Source organism: Apostichopus japonicus, chromosome 12 (assembly GCF_037975245.1).
Source record: "Apostichopus japonicus isolate 1M-3 chromosome 12, ASM3797524v1, whole genome shotgun sequence".
Taxonomy (NCBI): Eukaryota; Metazoa; Echinodermata; class Holothuroidea; order Aspidochirotida; family Stichopodidae; genus Apostichopus; species Apostichopus japonicus.
In genome coordinates, this window is record NC_092572.1 from 319,772 (window position 1) to 344,015 (window position 24,244).

Here is a 24,244-nt window from a genome sequence, read left to right on the forward strand (position 1 = left end):
ATACACTATAGCCTTTTATTTATACATGATTCAATGTTCAAGTCTTCATGGTATTATCTTACAATTGTGTTCACCTGAGCAACCAAAAGGCCTCGTCTTACCACTCGCAGTACGGGCGGTTACTTGTAGGATATCAACATAATGAACATATTAGCGCCAAGGTGTGGCAGGGATTCATGGTAGTGGTAATGACGCACTTGTACTTGACCATTTTAGACTTGCTGTAGGAGACACACCAACAAGTTTTGTACTAGGGAGTGGGAGAGAGAGTTAATATGTTATGATATCGGAGGGAGGGGCTAAGGATATTGGTATACCCTCCTCTCTGAGAAATCTTGGTAAAAGGGAAGTTGCTTATATGGTGATCTTAGTCTAGAACAATATTGAAGAGTTTACTAAACATACATAGTTAGGTAATGTACTCAACTACAGTTTTTTCTGTTTTTGTAATATTTTGTGTGCCAGTGCGTGAGGGAGGGGCGGAACTAAGGGGGTGGCGGAGGCAAAGTGTGCAGAAATGTATTTAGTGTCGCTCTTGATTTCTGGCTTAGGATATTTTGACAATTCGAAATCTGAACACGATAATGTCGCTTTTAAAGCAGTATGCAAGTACAGACTATATGCTATTTACAAAACACAATTCAGTGTTGTGGAAAACATGCCGTAGTGGTACTAGTCAGTGGGATAAAGTAGGAAAATTGGATCGCCAAATTAAGAAGAAAGTTTGTTGTAATAGACCTATTAACTACAGACAGCATCGGAATGTCATTTAGCAAAATACCCCAACGCATTCCTTCCCCCACCCTGCCTCATTACTTAACCTAATGATGATCGACAGTCGCAGAACAACCGTTTTACTCCTCCATTAATGGTAGTAAATATGAAGGATAAGTTTATTTTCTGCATTCACAACAGACTATACATATTAACTATATTAGTGCCCACATATGAAAGAAATTGCACATCCACCACAAAATGGTAAACGGAATATTACTCTTATGTCTTAATATAACCTAACACTTGACGTTCCTTTTGTATTGTCAAAGATCATCAGTATTGGCATGCTAACAATTGCTAGAGGTTTACCAAAGTATGTCCTGAGACTTTGAACCTCCTTCCTATAGCATTGAAAATCTCAGGATGCGTAAATTCCTTTACACTGGCAGTTAAAATGCTGTTGAAATGTGAGGATGGAAGACCATTAAGCATGACTATCTAGTATATTTGAGGAAAACACGGATGAGTACAAACATTAATCATAGAAAACTCAGTGTGAAAATAGCAAGTTATTCTGATTGAAAAATGAAATGTGTTCTTCTTCAAAGCACCATGTTGAAAAGTTGTAAAGCTTACTTGGGCGTGTAATTGTTGCAACCATTACTGCCCATAGAAGCGCCCATTTAACGTCCCCATCCGACGGACAGGATTGTACCTCCGCACCAGACCACTCTCTCAAGTTCTGAGGGAGGTGAAGGCACCCACTATGAATCATCATCATTGCAGCGCAGATATTTTGAACGAAGTTGTTTTGAAACTATCGAAAGAACAGAAACACAACTCTTCTCAGCAACACTGCAAAGCAGCAATTTTGAATAGGTGTAGAGAATTTGTTTTGACGAGGATTTAACCCAGGAACCTTATAACTGCGGGCGGACACTGTAACCATTACGCCACACCATTACCTTTCAAAATGATGACAATTCCCTAGAATAGAAGTTATGACGTATGATTTCACCTTCCAAACTATGGGCTGCAATATGCATGTTGAAATGAAAGAACAAGTGGAGTGTGTTTCTAGTGCATGTAAGTGTGAGCTGGAAGATATATATCTGCAATATGCATGTTGAAATGAAAGAGCAAGTGGAGTGTGTTACTAGTGCATGTAAGTGTGAGGTGGAAGATATGTATCTGCAATATGCATGTTGAAATGAAAGAACAAGTGGAGTGTGTTTCTAGTGCATGTAAGTGTGAGGTGGAAGATATGTATCTGCAATATGCATGTTGAAATGAAAGAACAAGTGGAGTGTGTTACTAGTGCATGTAAGTGTGAGGTGGAAGATATGTATCTGCAATATGCATGTTGAAATGAAAGAACAAGTGGAGTGTGTTACTAGTGCATGTACGTGTGAGCTGGAAGATATGTATCAAGCCAAGCCGAAGATCTTTTACAACGTCAGTCAGTCAATTTGTATTTGTAAGCTAAATAGATTAGGGTTTTATTTGATAGCCTTATAGGACACAACCTCCAGCCACTCACAAGCCATAAGTATTTTTTGACCAAACTTTGAAAATCCAGAAAGACTTTTTAAGTCTGAAAGATTTCTTCAATATTATTTCGTCAATAATGTCATGACAGAACGTGTCATGAATTGTCACGTATTTGTCCAAGAAACCCCTGGTGCAGATTATAGCACTCTTACACATATCTTGCTGATAACAAGTCCTACGGTATGTTATATTGCAACAGCTAGAAGATCTCCATCTGACATGAAGAAGTAGTTTTATCCTTTACTGAAAAATGCCATTTTCTTCTAAATTTCAACCGGTTGTACTGAAATTGTCTACTTTTATCGGAAAATGTCGACTTTTGTCATTTTATTTCAAAGTTTAGTTTAGCATCTAACATTAACGAAAGTTCGAAATAAACTGTTGAATAATTTCGGTGGTTCAACAGAATTTCAACTTTCTATATAACTTTAGCGGAAAGGGTCTTTCGACGGACTAAGGAGAATATAAAACATAGACTTAATTATTTGACAGTTCGCGGTCAATTTCCACGTCCGGAATTGAAGAAAGTGTTGATTTTAAAAAGCCCCCCCCCCCCCCCAGCCCATCCCAAACGTCAAAAAAGGTTAAATTTGACCAGATTTGTGCAAAAAGAAGGAATGATTCACAAGTTTTAAACAACCTTCAAACTGATGGACTTCGTAATTGATGGATATTAGTTATGTTTTATATCTGAGCATTTCTTAATACTTTTATATGCGAATAACACGATCTTGTGAATGTAGATATAATAATGTTAATGTTTAAACAATATTAAGATCTACTTTTCTGAAATCTGTGCAAATGGTTAGATATAATATATCAAATATCTTTTTGCTGCAGTTATTACCACTTATGCGCGTCGGTAGCTCGTTGATAGGCGGACATGACATCTGATATGAAATCGTGTAACAGTCTTTTTGTGTATTGTTGTTTTCTAGCCGCCACGTCAACACTGTAACGGTGTTTCTCTATGCCGTAACATGGATGCCACTTACAGCAGCAGGTGCGTAGCTTCCAAGTTGAACGAGAGAAGAGTAACAGCCACAGGGGTCTTATTTTCACAAACATCTTCCGTTTGTTAAATTTCTGGGAGGATGATGTTGTGAATTATTACAATTAATTTATGTAGAATTTTATTATGGTAATATGGTCTTAATAATGTATATTGTCGAAGATTCCTGTCTTTGTTGTGTACTTGAAAGTATTTGATTCTTATGCAACGCTTACGTTGAAATAATGTATGTGTGTCTCTTAACATGTCACAACACAATCTGATTGTACTTTGACTTACTACAGATAAGGAAGTGTGTGTTTGTAATGTTTATAGCTGTGTTATTGCTGTTTCTTACTATTCGTTACAGAGTTGTCGCCAGCCTCACCAACGAACAAGGTTTCGATCACTCAAGAAAGCCAGGCGAATCAGCCGCATGATACATGTAATTTATCAAATCGATTCCATTTGATTGTGTGTGCCAGTAGATCAAAGAATGTGTTCTAGATTGATTTTAATAAGGACTAAAAAGATGCTTGGTTTGCCGGGGTGGGGTGGATGTATCCTCAACATTACACTAGGGCGATGATCGATGTAATCAACCCCCCGCCATCTCCAATGTTATGGATTTGAGTGTGCCAGAAAGTAAATTTCTCCACATGAAAAATTATGATTAATTAGTGATAATTAAAGATGCGTTTTAATTTTTGAACAACATTACAAGATCGGTGGAATAGTGATGCACATTTTACTAGGAATGACCCATGTCATCATCTGTACCATGTTATAGATAGACCCTAATAAAGTTGATATCGCTAGAAAGCTACACAGATGTGAATACTGTAATGTACGTGGATATGTCGCCATGACTGTGCCTTATGTAGCTCGCTAGAGTTGGTCCTATCACTGCCCTTTGGTAAGCCGTATTTGGAGACTGTTAACGGAATTAACGCGAATTATTACAAATATCTTCAGATGGAAGTTGGATATTTTCTTTTCCACACCTTAAATGTGAAAATTTTGTGTGATTCATGTGAGGCAAAAGAGCAAAAAGAATCATCTCCAAGTTGCACCAGTTTGCTTTATTAAATATCTCGATTGTCAAAATTGCTGACAGAGGAGGGGGACACCCAGTGCAGCAGGGAGCTATCAAATGGTAAGGGTGCAGTATAATGAGGAAAGTGATATGAGGAGGGAGAAATCGTTTATTAAAAGATTTGAAAGATTAAAAGGTTTAATGCGTGTCGTAGGTTACTACAACCCCCCCCCCCTCCTTCCCCTACCTCTTACTTTTGTAATTTGTTAGCTGATGGGAGGCTAGAGCTAGATTGATGATGCTGGCCCAATGATCCAGCACAGTATATGACCAATTGCTCTTCTTTTATACAAGGTATGATAAATAAGAATGGATCCCACCAATCCATTCTTTCTGGCACTTCAACTAACTTAACGTGTTGCATTAACAACACTAACACGTCCTTATGGTGGTTCAACAACAAGATAGTTTACTATGGACGACATGCTACCGGTACTGAACATAACTTGAATGTGACACTGGATGAAGAATATACACGACTGCACATCATCAACAGTACTACAAATAATACAGGGGAATATATGTGTGCTCTCGGAAATAAAACTATTTCAACCTATTACATCGATGTTAGAGGTAAGTTTGTGAATATGTCTACTTGTTATGCATCTTCCAAATCTCAAAATCATCATCTCTGGTATCATTATGAATCTCCAGATTCGTTATAAGTAAAATAGTATTAGTGATTCTACAGTATTGCATAAAAATCATGCGTTTACAATCTCAATATGGGAACGTGATGTCATATGACAACGGTATGCAATAATTGAGCATTACATGTCCTTTAATACCCTGTAAGGTATGCAATAACTGATCATTACATGTTCTTTATTATCCTGTAAGGTATGCAGTAACTGAGCATTACATGTTCTTAACTGTCCAGTAAGGTATGCAATAACTGAGCATTACATGTCCTTTACTATCCTGTAAGGTATGCAATAACTGATCATTACATGCTCTTTACTATCCTGTAAGGTATGCAATAACTGATCATTACATGTTCTTTACTATCCTGTAAGGTATGCAATAACTGAGCATTACATGTTCTTTACTATCCTGTAAGGTATGCAATAACTGATCATTACATGCTCTTTACTATCCTGTAAGGTATGCAATAACTGATCATTACATGCTCTTTATTATCCTGTAAGGTATGCAATAACTGAGCATTACATGGTTTTCTACTATCCTGTAAGGTATGCAATAACTGAGCATTGCATGTTCTTTACTGTCTTGTTTTCATTTCCAGTGCCCATCTCAAAGCTATATCTTGAAGTTGACTGGTATTATTATATCATCTGTTTCGGGGACCAGCAGCCAACAGAGCCGTTTGTATGGAGAATCGATGGAGAAATTGTTATTAACGACAGTTATGAAATTATATATAATACTTCAGAAGGCTCTGTTAATGCATCTGTTTTAATTTTTCCACGGGGCATTCCCAATACAACAGTCACGTGCGAACACGGAAGTGTATCAGTTTCGAAAAACCTAGGTGAAAAAACAGGTACGGTAATACCTATTAACGTTTTATGCTAACGAGGAAGTACATAGTAATAATGTAGCAAAACAATCTTGATTACCTATTAAGTAAATGTAATGATGTTCAAATCTAGAATGAAACTACGTTTAGATAGTAATAACAAAAATAAGATGCAAATTGTATTATATCGCTACACTAAATCAGTTTGCGTAAAAATTGCTTGGTTAATAGTGCATGTAACTTTGGATTGCTGCTAAACCTTGTTCTACCTTCCCTTGTTCATTGTTATGCCATTATGTGGTGGACAAAGCGTATAAGTGAGAACAATAAGTAAATGTGATAAAAAACTCTTTGCTAATATGGTAGACCATGAAATGGCGAGTACCAATTTGCAGATAGTCAAGTAGACCGTCTACTAGACAAAGCCAATCAAAAAAGTTATATAGAAAGCTCGTTACGCAGTAAGAATGAAAACTGGCTTCACATTGTTAAAAAGAAAAGGACCACATATATTAAAAAAAGGCTCGACTTTTATAAGATCCTAAACTGCCAAAAATTATAAACTGCCAAAAATTATGAACGCAGAGTACGATCCTCCCCTGTCTGAGGAATGAGGGTGATAACACTACGTGACTGTTCATGCATGGAGAGAATAGACTGACTTTATAGTACTAATTATCCAACCAGCAGATCGGTTGTTCCAGAGCTTTGAGCTTTTACCATTAGAAATAGAATTGGAATGAATGTAGTTGATTTTTTACGGCTTTCTAAATTTAGAAAGTATTGTGTATTCTTTCCCACCCATCTTGCCCTAGAGAGAATAATAATTATACATTGTAAAACTTGTTGATACAAGTTCGTTCCTTGCAATGGCTGAACTAAAATTATTAATTTCTAAGGATTATGTTGCCCGATAATCTTTCCCTAACATTGACTTAATTTGAGCAATTATGAGATTTATTTTAGTTTTCTGCTTCCAGCGTATTTTTTTTTGTTCGCGGAAAGCTTAGGAAGCAAAACGAATTTTGCATTAAATAATCTCCCGTTTCAAAGAAGAATTCTTAAACTTGATAGTAAGAATAAGCGGAGTTTACTCGTCATTTTAAGGAAGACGTGAAAAATTAAATAATAATCTAATAATAACCGTGAATAATCTAATAATAACAACAATAATAATAATAATAACGACTAAGACTTACTTCCGCTTAAAATGACCGAATTACTATTCGTTAGAGATAATGTTGATGTATTCGACACAGCCGATGAAGGTTTATTCGACAACTGTTTACGTATTATAGTCCCTTGTTTTGACATGCATAGCACATGTAGTGATATTTAAAGAAATTAATGGTGGTATTACCCACCACCTGAGGGAGGGGAGGCGGGAATGATTATATTCAAATTAGTGAACAGGTTGTAACAACAGACATAGTAGGTGTGGGAGTTCCAGTTTGTTTCGGCTCGTTCATACAAAAGTTCATTTTCACGCAGGTAATAGCTAGTTGATGTTCGTACATCATATGATAACATAGTCTGAACAATTCAGGTTTTAAGTACAGAAGCTTACGTGTGTTAATGGGTAACATTTACATGTAATCAACAAGTCATCACCACGTTCATATTATGTTGTCATGGACGGAAGTCTGATTCCTCGCACCTCAAAGACGAACACTCTCTTTGCTTGTTTCTTACAGCAACTGTACAAACAAAAGGAGAAAGCGCTTTAGAAAACATTTGGGTGATTGTGGCTGGTGTTGTCGGGTGCATTTCCAGTTGCCTGTTAGTTTGTGCTTGTTTCAAAGTCAGGAAATTTAGATGTAGGTATACGCATTGTACAAACAGTTGAACTTCAATATTATTGAAATTTAACGTTTCTTTGTTTGAAAAAAGAAAAAGTCAGGTTTCTATTAGTTTACCAAATTTAAAGATATATGAACAAATGTTAACAAACATAATCCCGAGGTGGACATAGAAAGTCAGGTTTGGATAACATTGGTTATTTTTTTCATTGGTATCTTCTATAAATAATGAGCACAGTGTAGTAAAATGAAAGTTCATGCATGAGGCAGAACGAAAGTGTTACCATTTCACAGTCCTATGATTTAGATATCATATAGTAAGTTTGTTCAATGACCTCGACAATTTACGATTCTGACATTGGATTTATATATTATTTCATACATTAGATAAAGAAGGCGAATGACATGGTGGGGAGGGTGGGGGGGCTTAAGCGAAGTAGAGGGTGCTGTTAAATCATTGTATATTACGCGTGCAGTAAATTGCTTAATTATGCAAAAGAATCAGCCAAGGAAACATCATTGTAGACCAGATTTCTACATCTAGTTAACAAACATTTTGAGGGAAATGATCATTTGAGATTTAGACATCGTGTTGTTATCTTATCGAGTTTTTTATAAAATCGATGGTCACTTTAGAAAGATTTAAATAATATGATGTATTCTTTCTCTCTTCGCTTACAGTGTCAAGAAACCGACGAGGGTGAGTTTGGAGCATAGCATATTGTACTGATTGTGACATGTGAACAGCTCCACTCACACCAACCCTCTCCCCCATCCCTCATCTTTCCTGAACCCAGTCCCGACATTATTTACTACAATTATGATTATCGAATATCTTCACCGTATATAAGACAGCCAATAGAGTTGTTTACATTGATGACACCAAATGTGAATTTTATTGTTTACTTCAATTTTCTTTCCTTTTGGTTTAGAAACCAGAGTAGCAGCTCAAGTCATCCAATGAAAGTACTTGATAAAGGACCCTTAGATATCAATCAATCAAGTAAGGGATATTTTGATTTCAAATCATAATTTAAATAAGAGTGTTCACATAATACCCTGTACAGGATCCATATTGAATTACATAATAGTGCTTTGAACTGGTACCTTATTGTCATGCTAAATACATTTTAATATATGACACATTAATATGACACAATAATAAGACACATTAATAAGACACGTTAATAAGACACATTAATAAGATTGGCATTACAGTATTTTTTTTACTAAAATCAATTTTGAATATTACAACAAAAAACGTTCTGTATTTCATTGGTATTATTTCATGTTGCTGTACTACAGTCACATGCAGAACTTTATACTCACTATATTCAAGCATTAAAACAAAGATATGTTTACTAAATATTGCATTTTAACGGAAGTTATATACCTGTTGCATCAAAGTTTTTCTTACCTTGCAATACTTGAACAAAAACGAAAACAATTATAGAGAAATGAATTTACCAAAATATTTACTTCATTTACAGTCAATGAAAAAGTAGGAAGGTAAGCTTTAATTATCAATTTACTCTAGCTTTGGAATTGAGTGTATATTTAAATGCTTTAATTATATTGATTTCGAAAATAGCAGATAACTTTACTTATCAGTAATGACAAGGTGTATAATGTTGCTAATACTCTCTTGGTATGCATTATCATGAAAGGTCAGAGTTCATTTCGTCGTTTATTTCTGTTGAAGGAAAGAATTACCAGAGATACCTGTTGACGAGGACAACTCACAGAACTCGCACCATTCTGAAGGAAGTGAACCTAGTAAGTTTACTCAAAATAAATCTATTTATGACGAAATGAATCAATGAAGGCATAAACGAAACTACAACATTACCACACACCCTAATTATAGCCCAGAGTACGTATAACAGAGTACGTATAGAGAGCCGTTAAAACATTACAATAAGAAGATAAAGTTCAAATTATTTATATACTCACAAATTACGTTTTATAAGTTATTTTAATTCATAAATGTCCTCCCAAAGAGAATCAATAACCATAATCATATTATATAGCTACCTTTGTTAAATCTGACCTACAACACACACCTTTGGTCTAAATTACTATAGGTAACGGTCTGTATTCGTGATGTATGTTTCCTTTATGAGTCTTAATTTATTGGCAGATTACTATACAGCAGATGTGATTACAGGAAAAGATCCCCGGATGTTGAGTGAGAAAGATATTTCCATCATCATGAATATCAAGATGGGAAAAATCTACAAACGATGGATGGGATCTGTCAATTTGGCTGAGGAGGCCAATAAGTGTGTTGTAATAACAACACTGACAGGTTGGTGATAACAAATATCTATAATCCAAGGCTGATGTTAGCTTCATAGTCATATATTGATGCAGCCAATTAAAACTTACAGGTGTCTTCATCGCTTTGTTGTATTCGACAACTCGGTGTCTCGAATGGTAATTCCTCTCATATTTTATATGAATTAAATATTAAACTTATATTAAGTGACCTTGTGCAACATTTCGATAAATAAATGTTAACACGCTTTTATTTATAACTGACCTTTTTCTGTATTTTTTCAGAAAAGCTCATTAGAAAGAAAGCAATTCATTGGGAGGCTTTCATCAGGAAATGTCTCGAATTGCCAGCATCGAACCATCTAGCAAAGATAGAGGCTATATCTATCCAAAGCAGTGAGTTGTTATTGTCCTTTTACATGTTTTAAGAACGTACTAATGGGAAAAGGTGGAACGTGCATCTAATTGTTTTCATTAAAAGTGCCAAGTTTATTACGATAAAGTTCTCATGGACTATCTGTAGCCGACAAGATCTTCTGATCAAGTCAATAATCATTCTATATTGTCCGAACAGGACTAAATCAGGGATTACATTAACAGAGATAATAATTCGAATTGATAATTAAGCTAGCCAGTTTTCATTGCGATTAGAATCATATTAAATTTCAATATTGATGGAGATTTATCTGTTGTAATCTAACTTTGATTTCTTCTATTGTTTTAGGTAAACTGTTTCTTATTAGTGAGCATCTCAATTGTGAAAGTCTGCATAGCGTCTTGTCACGTGATACTAAAGATAAAGGAGACTACTATTGTTGTAGTTCATTGTCAGTTCCTGACGTCATCAAACACGTAGCTGGAGTTTTGGAAGGAATGGACATCCTTAAGACATTCGGGGTAAGAAATGTAAAACTTGCCTAAGTTATCAGCTAAATATTATTGTTTATTTAGTCCTATATCATCAGATCAACCTCATCACTGTTTGTGGTAAAGTTGCTAATCTTATCTAACAGTTCTGTAAACAAACAAGTTTTCAGTCAAACACAAAGGTATAAGTGAGACAATTGTGTCTCTTAATGATGGAATAACTGCTTAACTTATTGGTTTTCATATTCTGTCAGTTCCTTCACCCTGGCTTAACAACCAAAAAGGTTTTACTAACCAAGGAAGGGCAGGTCAAATTATTTGACTTCTGTCTGGCCGGCGATGCACCAAAAATAGCTGCTCTTAAGAAAGCACAGGTAAATTACTCAATTATTAATCGACCCTGTTATGACCTTGTTCTTCGTCTGTTTAATCATTATAGTTATTTATTTACTTCATTACTTGTACTGTCGTCATAATTAGAATTTTATTTTTTAAAAGGTAATGGAGTCTAAGATGTAAAACTTTATTTAGATCATGCAAAAATAAAAGCAAAAACGAACAATAATCCAACTGAATCGCTTGTTCTCTTGGAGTTTTGGTATATTTTTGTGGATTTCATAACACAAGTACATTATGATTGTATTAATAGAAAGCTCTTTAAATTTCAATATCATACATGTACCACTCTAAATTGTTTTTCACAAATGCAATTCAAAATTCTTCGTAATTCAAAACACTGCTTTATCATGATCACAACTTTTCAACATCCCATAGCACAATTGGATTATTTTCTAATATAAATTATCATCATTTCGATTTAAGAAATCAAAAATCAGTTGTGAGTCTATTAAAGTGTACAATTGTAGATTAGTATAACCTGAATAAAATATTAATATATTAACAAAATAAATTACTTGTGTTTGTCATAAATTACTTTTTCTTTTACAGATTTCTACGGTAACTTTGAACCAATTTCCACCTGAAATGTTACTGTTGAGTCAGTATACAGAATCCAGTGACGTGTGGTCTACAGCAGTAGTAATATGGGAGATTATGGCAGCTGGTAAAGAAATTTAATAATAACGAAATAATTGTAGCATATAATGTAGCGTGTGATAACAAAATATGTTGCATACTATAAAAGAAAACTACAGCAATTACAAAACCAATAAGTAATTTCACATTTTATTAGTACATTCAATTTGATTGACATGTACACTACTAATAAATATACATCAGAGATAACTCAAGTTTTTAATTTCAGTTAATCCTAAGTAACGTGAATAATTACAGTATTTTTTAGGAAGAAACATTTAAATATTCTATATATAAAATCAACTTATAATAATACTCTATAGAGACACCTAGATATATTGTACATAACATACCATTGATTGCAATCCAGTACCAAATTGTAAAATCACAAAATGCTGCTCTTAGATGTATTTAAGGTTAGTTAACTAGAAAAAGAGACATGAACATCATTTAAGACTTTGTTGTCTGAAATTAGGTACAGCATCTTTAACAATTGGTAGTATCATGAATAAAGTGAATGCAAGAAGGAAATAGTAGAGTTTGACAACATTCATGACAGACACTCAGCTGTACAAATGTGTTAAAAGCGTGAAAACCTTGGGGTTATCTCAATTCACAAGTTGGATATACATAATAGTTTCGATGTTTCTACACTCGCACATCTGTTAGGGAACCCACCATTTCCTGTGGACAAAGAAGTTAGATTTGGCGAAGAAGCGGTCACACCATCAGTACCCTGGCCGGAGAGGTACTTGCAGATAAAGTAAGATGTCAATCCCTAAATGTCCCTTTCATTATATAAGTGCCCGAGTAAACACATTCCATACTAGTTGAAGCCGGTTTGTTATTCGTTCTGTATTTTTACTATTTGAAAAACAAATATTTTACAATTATTGTAGGTTGTGCAACAATTAGACAGTGTATGCGAGTTTTGTAGATAGATTTGAAACGTTAATATAATAAAGTTATTGTGGACTACTTATTTATACTTAAGTCTACATAGGTTACTATGAATGGACATTTTAGTATCTAAAGGAGCGCTGACTTGTTTGTTTCAAGGTACTTTCATCCAAGTAAGTGCTACCTTTGTCACTTTACTTTTAGCTATGTAATTCTCATTGATATGTAAAACGTCGAAAGTGTCCAGTATTTAACCAAGTAATAGCTTCACAATTTCTATTGGAAAATCTTACAAGAAAAAATGATTATGAAAGTAAAACTTACTAAATGTGTCTGTTAGTATAACACTTCTTGTTTCATTTATACACTTAAACATATACAATAATACACTACATCTGCTGATTCACTATTAGTACTGATTTCTTAATCATTTGCAGAGATAAAGTATTGTTCGATTGCTGGAACCATAACTGTTCTCTTCGACCTTCGATTCATCAACTGAGGGGAACATTCGTAGCAGTAAGTAATTTAATATTCATTTTAGAACAGTTATCAGCCACCATTACGTGTCCGAATGTGGTATTATTAGCATTGTTACACATGCACAATGAAGGAACTTCTCTCCTAGAGAGTATTAGAGACTTGAGAGTAGATTAAGAGTTTTACCAAGCTGTTGATTGTAGTGTAAACAGTAGTTCATAGAGTCTATCCTAATCCTGCTTCATTGAGCATTCCTTAATGGCATCATGTTCAATCTCCGCTTTCAAATTGAAATCCAAGGTTAGGGAATGAAGTCGAGAAGAGAATATTTAGTGAGGTTTAGTTTATATGGTATTGATTGCAACCGAGCTAAAGCATTATGACAACTAAACCAATATGGAAACGCGTAATATAATTCATATAATTTTATGATTTAACAGAGAAAACTGCCACAGATTTACTGAAGTAAAACGGCTTTTATTCACAATAAAGTTCTTATGTTGACCATCATGATGTACCATGTCACGTGTAAAAAGAACGATGTAACTGAATATGTAGCTTAACGTTAAGAAGTGTATATAAATAATCGATGATGGATAGTTGTAATAATACAGCAGTATCATGTTACCAGCTTGCCGTTAGGCAGTGTGATAATAATAATATTTAATGGAATGTTGTAATTATATAGCAGTGTCATATTACCAGCTTAACGTTAGGCAGTGTGTGTAATAATAGTTTATAAACGATAGTTGTTATTATACAACTGTCTCATATCACCAGCTTAACGTTTGGAAGTTTCTGTAATAATAATCGATAATGAATAGTTGTAATTATACAGCTGTCTCGTATAACCAGCTTAAAGTGATTCACAAAAATGTTCATATCTAACTTATTTATGATTTCTCTTGATTTGAAAAACATGCACATAATACAGACAGGTTAATGAGCACGGTGTGCTCACCGTGCTTATTAACCAGTCTGTATTCTGTGCATGTTTTTGTCCCTTCTGTTACTGTTACTTGTCATTTAGCCTCTGAAGAAGATCCTACTAGGATCGAAACATCAGGCCAACTTACTTTTACACATTCTATTACACAGGCTCTCCTAGTGGATAAGCAGTTTGCTAACAGTTTTATTTAGTTTAAGTTTATTTATGATTTCTCTATATTTTATTTTACCTTTAATGTAAAGAAGGTCTGTAAAGTCAGTTCATGCAACGTTATACATGTTATTTAGCATTTATGTTTTGATAGTATCTTGCAAAAGTCCCGCATTATCCCTTAACAGATATTTGAGAAATTAATCGCGGACAGCTCTTACGAGATACCGATACCTACGACGTATTTACCTATGAGAACCCCTGATACCGCTCAACCTACCTATGCAGAACAAATCTACCATGCTGGAGTGTGAACTGGGTATGACTAGGATCTAGTACTGGTGATTTGTAATCGCTACGAAACCTCAAGATTCCCTGAAGCTACGGGAGCTATACACATATATACCATATTATAGAGTACAACAGTGTGTCAAATATGTGCTTATCGGCTGTCATTATTGATCCCTACTTCGGCGAGATCACATGATAGTATAACAGTGTTAACCTCCGCAATTAAATATTCATCATGTACGGTAGTAGTGTTACGCCCTGGGTTGTTCGGGATGCGTGTACCCCGTATTTCGAACACGCCCAGGGCTACTAAGAATATGTTTTCCCGTTTTGTTTGAATAATTTACCCCGCGATTTGTTGTCCATTCATTCACCATTCCATTTACTTTTGTTTTATTATGCAGGTCTCTTTCGCTCTCCCCGTCGTCTGCCATCACCAGCATTCCAGGCATTCTCTCTTTTATAACACGAGTTGTTCTGTGTTTATCTATTTTACTTTCACTTGCTCTCTTTACCTTGTTTAATTAAGACGTTGTTTTCCATATGTATTTTGTTTTGTGGACACTTAATTTATTTCGTTGAAGTTCGGGCAGAGAACTGGAGACCAGCGGTGAGCAGCACGGCAATTACAGTATAGTATTATTGTAAAGGCAAGGTTCATTTAATATAGAGAGCGGGTCCGGGAGTGAGGGCTGACTACGGGGCGCCATTCCTTTTGTATTGTACAACTAATAATTTCCCGTCCTGGTTGGCTTCTTTGCATGTTATAGACTCCGGAGGTAGGGTCAAATTAGGGTCTCCCCGGAGGTATTGCAGAAGTTAATCGGGGCGGGACCACATTAGGCAGTATTTGTTTAGTCTGCCGTTGGCGCCAAGTGTCGGGTATTCACTCTCGTGATTCTTAAGAGCCGTGCTGCCCACGCCCTGGTATGTAGTGTATTTGTTATTTATTTAAACTGAATCTCTGCCCATTGTTTGCTTTCATATTTGTGTACGGCAGAAAGTCACTGTCTTATTTTTGTTAAGTGTATGTTTAAAGTTAATTAAGCTATTAAATTGTTGATTTGAGACCCAGTTCTCTTTAACTTTATTCTTCTCTCTATTTTTGTGTTTTGGTTCAAGCCCTGCTAGCATAAGTCTTCGCCTCCCCCCTTCCCCTGCCCTGACATCAGGTGGCCTCCAGCTGCCTGATTTCCCACGCTACCGCTCGGCCGGGGTACAGGGGTGTTACAGTAGACCCGGGGTGTCTCATTGGTAACAATTGTTTTACTCTCTGTAAAATATGATTATTAGGCTGTATATGTTTAGTATATAACTTTGAAACACTTGCAAACATATCTCACGTATGAACACGTCATTCAGGAGTCTAGTCATGTCAGAATTTAACCAAATATCTGGAAACAAAACACGAACAAAGTGAAACTACAAACAAAGTTGTCAAACTGTTAGTATAGAAACAAGAAGTGAAAGCATTCTGCATGACATAAAATTGACAAGACAGAACTTTCCACAGAGGAGATAATCCAACTGAAAAGAATATTCAATATTCAAATTGCAAATAAGCAAAAACCTGCAAAAGAGTAGACTACAGAAAACTGCTTGTTAGAATAATCAGTACTAGGATATTACTTTAATATAAAACTGAAATAAAGATATTTATGAACAAATCTTAACATAACCTACACCCTCTCTTACAGCATTAGATTTCAGTATAGTATGACGCATTGATAATACTGTACTAAGTCAAACATTTCGATTTGATATCCAAAAATTAATCACCCAATAATTTTAAACGTATTTATCTGTGTAGGATTGTGTTACCTTTAATATAAATATACTATTTGAAACAAATATTTGTTGATAAAGAGAAAATTTCAGATAATCTGTTCAACATGTCGAATATTGTATTGGATCGATTATAACCAACAACACCCTGCTGAATGCTAACATTATGTGTGTTAATTACACAATATGCTTAGTGTAACGTTACTGGTAACAGCAAAACAGAGTGAAATAGAGGGCGCAAGTCCATTAAAAAGTCAACTGAGAACTAAAACACACAGACTAATATGGAATATTACACAAACATAGGTGTGTGTGGGAAGTGGGCGGAGTTGCTTTTTCACAGCATTTTCCAGGGACAACTATGGCACTATCTGAGTGGAGCACTAAAATAATACAAGCAAGAAAAATGTTTGCCATGTGCCTCTATGATATCGGAAATTACATTTTCCAGACATTAACAGTTGCATAAAGTACTCCTGGATCACTTGCTCGAGTCATTAGAGACGATCTTTTAGTTCACAGTTGGTTCTTAAGTCAGGAGCATAGTATTTACCACTCTGGTCGCTGATAGAGTCATTGGGAAAAGGGTACTTAAAGATTACAAGCTTAGATTTATATATTTGGATTAATTTACTGTTAACCATGTATACCATGTGTGCTTTCCCAAATACCGTGTAAATGTCAAAAGGAGACGAAGCGAAATGAAACCTTGGATTACTAAATGTATTCTTCTTGTTTCTATTAAAAGAAAAGATAAGCTACTCAAGCAGTTTAAAAGGAGCTCATCTGATTTAAACAGGATTAGTTAAACTAGGTACCGCAACAAATTAAATCACGTTATAAGAGTCTCTAAAAGGCTGTATTCCAATTCAAAATTGTATAATTCTAGAAATAACTCAACTAATACCTGGAAAACTATCAATGAAATTATTCATAAAGGGAAAAGCAATCTCACTATCCTTCTTGTTACATGGATGAGGACAGATAGCTGATCAATGATCACGATATTACTAATAAATTTGCTATCTTTCTTACCAATTTAGGGCCGTCTTTAGCGAGTCAAATCAAGCATAACAGTATGACATCTAAAGTTAAACGTAGCAGTACAATTGAACGTTCTATATTTATATACCATGTTACTGAGGATGAGTTATTGAAAGTAGCAACCTCTTGCCTCAAACCCTAAAGGCTGGAGGATACGATGAGTTTAATCCTGGCATTATTAGACACATTATCCCTTTTATTACTAAACCACTTACTCGTATTTGCAATATTTCATGCAATACTGGTATCTTTCCTGAAAAATTAAAAGTTACAAAAGTTATTCTTATTTATAGAAAAGGTATCAATGATAAATTCGAAAATTATAGACCGATATATCTTTATTATCATGTTTTTCAAAAATTATAGAGAGATTAAAGTTCAATCGTATTCTTCGTTTTCTAGATAAGTACAACATTTTATGTCACCAACAGTATGAATTCCGCCCTGATTATTCTACAGAACTTTCACTGGCAGATGCTATTGATAACTCATACAACAGTCTTGATCAGAATAAAACTTGCATTGGGGTTTCCTTGACCTTTCTAAGGCTTTTGACACTATAGATCATACCATCCTATCGAACAAACTGCATCATTACGGGATAAGAGGTACAAATTTAAGCTGGATTGATAGCTATTTAACTGACCGTTTTCAAAATGTATCCTACAATAATTATCCTTTCCAACTAGAGAGAATTCAATGTGGTGTTCCACATGGTTCTATACTAGGACCCTTACTGTTTATTCTATATATCAATGACATCTGCCGTGTGTCGTCATTAGCCAACATTACACTGTTCGCCGATGACACAAGTATTTTCTTTTAATCTGACTCATCTGAATCTGTTCATATATACAGTATCTACGGAATTGAAAAAAAATAATGATTGGTTTGCAGCCAGCAAACTCTCACTAAACATTGATAAGACAAGTTATATAGCTTTTAACACCTCACCAAATTTTAACTGGAATAAATAAGTTATTATGGGAGGGCATAATCTCAAAGAAGTCCACAACACAATGTCTGGGTATTTTAATTGACAGTAGACTTACATGGTGTGATCACATTTCATTCGTTTGCAATTTTTTTTTTCTCCAGAAACTCGGGTATATGTTATCCAAATTAAAACACTTTCGGCCAAATCACATACTGGAAATACTGTATCAGTCTTGAGTTTTACCTCATGTTAATTATTGTTCAGTTATATGGTCTGGTACACAGGAATGTAATCTTAATCCCTTAACTATTCTGCAGAAAAAAAAAGAAGCTATTCGTCACATTTCGCAGGCTAAACCACGTGACCACACCAATCCAATGTTTAAGAATTCTGGACTTCTAAGGCTTAACGATATGATAGAATTTAATCTTGACACGGTTGCCTACAATGCTGCGAATGGGCTTTTATCTAATGCTTTTCAATACTACTTAAGGCCAAATACTTATCTCCATAGCTACCAAACACGCTCAGCAAACAGTTTCTATTACAATAGGTATTATAGGACAATAGGTGGACATTACGCACAGCAAGTAAAACCTGGAACAATATCTCTGATCAAATCAAATCAAGCCCATCTGGTCTTTAGACGTAATCTCACCAAATCTTTTATTGAATCTTATTGATTATATTATTATTATTACGCATTTGCTATAATTCAATTTATTATGTTGATCACGTTACCATGTAATGTTTACATCATGCTTTAATGTATATCACATGTATATAGATGACACGTAATTAATATGTAAATACTTCTTATTGTGAACACCTCTTTTCTTTTCCAAATGAGTCATCTGCATTGTTAAACCATGTATAGGTTTTCAGAGGACTTCCCCACATTGTATTTTTGTGAGAAAACAAATAAATCAAAATCAAATCAAATTTGAACTCTCTATTTACTAAACCAGGAGATAGGGGTTTTGGAGAACTTTTGTAGTGCACTGATGCATAGGGAAATTCTTTTAGTTGTATGCCAGTTGTATGCTTAGGGGTAGCATATTGAGTATATAGTGCGCCTACCTAAGTTTGACCTTGCTAGCCTAAAGCTGAAGATACAGTCCAATAATTACGAACAAAGATGTTTAGTAGGATAGTAAATATGATATATAATACAGACTGTCCGGTAGGTGTCGTCACGTCATTGTCAAGGAATGTACCATTACAACTATAGGTGTTCAGTACGTGCTTGTACTCAGTTACAGCAGAATATGATCTCAAACGTGTCACATATATACTAATTAAAGTGATGCAAAGGATAGCCTCTTTATATTTTAGAATTATCTTAACGTTAAAGATCAACCTTTCCCTCTGAAACTTTCGTTTATGCGGCATGTTCTAGTTTTGTACGATATACCAGAAATGACATATTTATAGTGGGCGTTCGTATGCAACGATAAAACTTGGTTTCGATTTCATTTAGTGTAATACATTACGTTATGTTTGTACGAGATGAAACATTTTGTTGGAATCCGTACGATTCCGATGTTATTTTGTTGTTTTTGTTTTCCTCACACAGTGGTCTAATGTTTAGAGCGATTTCTTTTCGTGCAAGCTACGCACTAAACTAATTCACTTATATGATGAATGCTTTGGTCTTTCCAATCGCTACATAGGCCTATGGGTCTGAGACGTGGGCTCTTGGAGCAGTAGACAGAAAGAAAATCCATGCTTTTGAAATGTGGTGTTGGAGGAGGATGCTGAGGATATCATGGAAGGAACGTAAGTCAAATGATTTTGTCAAGTACCAAATTGGAGCGATGGTCACCTTATGTCAGAAGATAGATAGGAACAAGCTGCAGTATTTTGGACACATTTCTAGGAGAGAAGGTGACAACTTTGAGAAGATCATTATCCAAGGTCATGTTGAGGGTCAACGAAAACGTGGTAGGCCAAAAGTTCGATTTGCTGACGGAATAAAAGAGATCACCGGCATGAACATCTGCGCAGCTCACCGATATGCCCAGGATAGAAGTGGTTGGAACGTCATCATCAATAGGGTCACAAAGGGTCAGTCATGACTCATAGGACGACAACGACGACGACGCACTAATATTGAACCCCGCATCATTGAGGGTAGTATTAGCGAAGGCACGTTGGTTGTTGGGACTCAGTAACTGTAAGTTCGTTTTGTAAACAACTCCTCGACTGCTGCAGATTGAGAGTTTTGTGCCGTTTCAGAGGGAAAGGTTGTTCTCTAACGTTAATATCACTCTAAAATATAAAGAAGCTACACTTTTGCATTAGGGCACATACATGACTCGTTTGTATACTGCTGTATAACTTCATATATACATACTCTTCACCTAGTTTGTAATGGTACGTTCATGACTTGATTCAGTAGCCTTCCACAGTTAACTAGTACAGTATACCGTAACGGTATTACAATTATCATATGAACGTTACAAAATATTGGTCTGTCCTCGTTTGTGTTTAATTTGGTGTGACAAAATCTCTCATAAACTCAAGGAGAAGAAGTCGAGAACCTTATATGTTCATGTTGCAAAGAACTTTCTATATGTAATGAGCTTATGTGAGTCTTTGGTGAGTTTTCTTTCAGAAATTCTTAGCCTGCATTAATTTAGGAGTGGTGTGTTTCACCATAGGTCTTCAATGTGTGTACTCATTGTCATACGGTACTTTGATTTGTTCAGGCATATCGCATTTTGGATATGAACCTTTCAGCATGCTCATATTGCTCTAGGCAGAATTAAAAGAAGGGGACAATTGCCCCTCACTTTGTTTCTAGACCTTGAGTTGGATTTCTTATCCGTCGGTAATTTGGTGATTATGCCTCAGCAATATACTAACAGCTCTGCCATGTGTATATATACTTGTTTATACTGTCATTTACACAGGCTATAAAATAGACCGAACTATTTTGGCGATTTTTTTTGCGTAACGCACGAGTACCAGCATATTATTACAAGTATCGATGTGGCAGTGCCCTATAGCTAGGCCTATGACCTTTAAGTTTATCCAGCATGTCTGTATATTGAACATTGAAACAAACGCTGAAATACAGACATGAAGAGAGTCCCATATATGAGAGTGTCAGCGAGCGTCGTGTATATCCCTCCATTACGATAAGATGGAACATTTGTTACTTTGTAGGTCGCTTAATAAATCTGGCAACACTTTATGCATATAGCCTAATAAAATTTTTAAATACACAACTGATATTGGAAAATGGCCTATACATATTGCACAATAGTACATCTAGGCGTGGGCTTTATAAAATCCGGAAATTTCTCTTCTTAGACCCCTCCCGAGATCCCCGAACCCTACCATCTTCAGACATTTTATGTCTACGGAAATTCCGTTTAATAAACTTGATCAAGTCATATTAATGGGATTATAGCGAAATCCGGCTGATAAACTTGATCTAGAATTCCACAAAAGGGCACATTCTAATTTCATATTTCATAATATCGCACGAAAAAGGGGCTTTTTGAAATAACAAAACGGCTCTTTTAAAATACAAAAGGGAAGCGGGTACTTTCAGTCATGAGCAAACAGGGGCACTTCTAATTTATGAAAAGTAACACTTTTAAGGTATTTCGCCCAATCCCGGCACTGCCGCACCTGTTGTCCCCCCATCCCGGCATAGCCGCGCCTGTTGCCCCCCATCCCGGCATAGCCGCGCCTGTTCCGCCCCACCCCACCCCGGCACTCACTGCCGCACCTGTTCGTGCGTTTTATGAAACTCACAAGGAAATAACTTTTTGAAAGCTGCTATTGAATTCAGAAAATATTCGGTTATGCTATGACAGAAATCTAGGTCGTAATTAAAGAGTATGGTAAAACAGTGTGTATTCAAGGTATAACTAATTTACTGTTTCTCTCTCACAGATCAGTATGTGTTATGAGTATCACTCGATGTCGAGCCAAACAATATGAAGACTCCACCATGTTCTATGCATCTGGCCTTTGCCTTAATTATTGGATTTTCACTGGGATTGTTATTATCGGCATATAGGAGGGTGTTACCTCATTGTACCTGTGGTAAGTAAAATAAAACTATGAAACTCAGAATTGACCCTCGAAGTCATAGCACTACAACATACAAAGAAGTAGAAATAGTAATCAATGGAACAACGAAAACTCAGAGACGATTATATACAGTACAGTTTAACTGCATGGTAATTAGAATTTATTATGAACAGGAATGCTGCAGTGCATCCAAACATATTTGACAGACCTTACCCCTGAAAAGATGAAACGTTGTAACGTGTTTCGAACCAATTGTTTTTAAATGAGAGACGAGTTATATTAACGTCACTAAGTCACTACTAAGCATAGAAGAGAGAATGATGTGGGCCAATGAGGATGAGAGGGGTGGGGTGGAGTCGTGGGGGATTAATTGTCATATCGTTATTTTTCGATGTATATTTCATTAGATGAGGGTATTTGTATACATGACATCAAGTGTGGCATTGTACTGTGATTATTATTAAAGGTGCATGTACAATAATAACTACTGCTATAAATAACATCGTAATGTTTTGTACTATATTTAAATGTTTAATATATATATTGTAAAAATATATTTCATATAGCAGTTTAATACTAAAATCAAATACAAATCCCGTAATTTCGGTTGTGTTTGACGGTCAGGCGAGTATCGACATAGCGTACTCTGTTAAGGGCATCAATGTAGGTACTCTGTTTAGGGCATCAATGTGGATACTCTATGTTAGGGCATCAATGTGGATACTCTGTTAAGGGCATCAATGTGGATACTCTATGTTAGGGCTTTAATGTAGGTACTCTGTTTTAGGGCATCAATGTGGATACTCTATTTAGGGCATCAATGTGGATACTCTGTTTAGGGCATCAATGTGGATACTCTATGTTAGGGCTTTAATGTAGGTACTCTGTTTAGGGCATCAATGTGGATACTCTGTTTAGGGCATCAATGTGGATACTCTGTTTTAAGGCATCATTGTAGGTACTCTGTTTAGGGCATCAATGTGGATACTCTGTTTAGGGCATCAATGTGGATACTCTGTTAAGGGCATCAATGTGGATAGTCTGTTTAGGGCATCAATGTGGATACTCTGTTTTAAGGCATCATTGTAGGTACTCTGTTTAGGGCATCAATGTGGATACTCTGTTTTAGAGCATCTGTAAACAAATGCCTCTTTATATAGTGACGTAAATGCTTGGATTATCAAGATGACTCACCAATGACGATGATATTCCTTGTCAGAGGCATAACGATGGACATGTGGGTTCAGGGGGCAATGGTTATATGAGACACCTATAACGATGAACATGTGGGTATAAAAAACGATATAATATGAAGACTCCACCATGTTCTATGCATCTGGCCTTTGCCTTAATTATTGGATTTTCACTGGGATTGTTATTATCGGCATATAGGAGGGTGTTACCTCATTGTACCTGTGGTAAGTAAAATAAAACTATGAAACTCAGAATTGACCCTCGAAGTCATAGCACTACAACATACAAAGAAGTAGAAATAGTAATCAATGGAACAATGAAAACTCAGAGACGATTATATACAGTACAGTTTAACTGCATGGTAATTAGAATTTATTATGAACAGGAATGCTGCAGTGCATCCAAACATATTTGACAGACCTTACCCCTGAAAAGATGAAACGTTGTAACGTGTTTCGAACCAATTGTTTTTAAATGAGATAACGATGAACATGTGGGTTCAGGGGGCAATGGTTATATGAGACACCTATAACGATGAACATGTGGGTTCAGGGGGCAATGGTTATATGAGACACCTATAACGATGAACATGTGGGTTCAGGGGGCAATGGTTACATGAGACACCTATAACGATGAACATGTGGGTTCAGG

General features: G+C 35.6%; 1 protein-coding gene across 9 annotated transcripts in view; it reads left to right on the forward strand.

Annotated features, from left to right (window-relative positions):
- LOC139977071 (uncharacterized) overlaps positions 1–24,244 on the forward strand; it is a 37,745-nt gene that overhangs the window by 7,167 nt on the left and 6,334 nt on the right. For 7 of the 9 annotated variants that reach the window (XM_071986076.1, XM_071986080.1, XM_071986077.1 and 4 more), the window contains exons 2-20: positions 3,207–3,271; positions 3,630–3,704; positions 4,650–4,928; positions 5,602–5,859; positions 7,530–7,652; positions 8,316–8,334; positions 8,567–8,637; positions 9,125–9,143; positions 9,337–9,410; positions 9,775–9,942; positions 10,197–10,307; positions 10,636–10,808; positions 11,033–11,152; positions 11,727–11,841; positions 12,483–12,576; positions 13,151–13,232; positions 14,481–14,611; positions 14,988–20,128; positions 22,259–23,817. In XM_071986076.1, coding sequence (XP_071842177.1) covers positions 3,207–3,271; positions 3,630–3,704; positions 4,650–4,928; positions 5,602–5,859; positions 7,530–7,652; positions 8,316–8,334; positions 8,567–8,637; positions 9,125–9,143; positions 9,337–9,410; positions 9,775–9,942; positions 10,197–10,307; positions 10,636–10,808; positions 11,033–11,152; positions 11,727–11,841; positions 12,483–12,576; positions 13,151–13,232; positions 14,481–14,606 — 1,972 coding nt within the window. In that variant the 3' untranslated portion in view covers positions 14,607–14,611; positions 14,988–20,128; positions 22,259–23,817. The remainder of the gene's footprint in view (positions 1–3,206; positions 3,272–3,629; positions 3,705–4,649; positions 4,929–5,601; positions 5,860–7,529; positions 7,653–8,315; positions 8,335–8,566; positions 8,638–9,124; positions 9,144–9,336; positions 9,411–9,774; positions 9,943–10,196; positions 10,308–10,635; positions 10,809–11,032; positions 11,153–11,726; positions 11,842–12,482; positions 12,577–13,150; positions 13,233–14,480; positions 14,612–14,987; positions 20,129–22,258; positions 23,818–24,244) is intronic. The other 2 variants (XM_071986084.1, XM_071986085.1) reach the window with 2 other exon arrangements.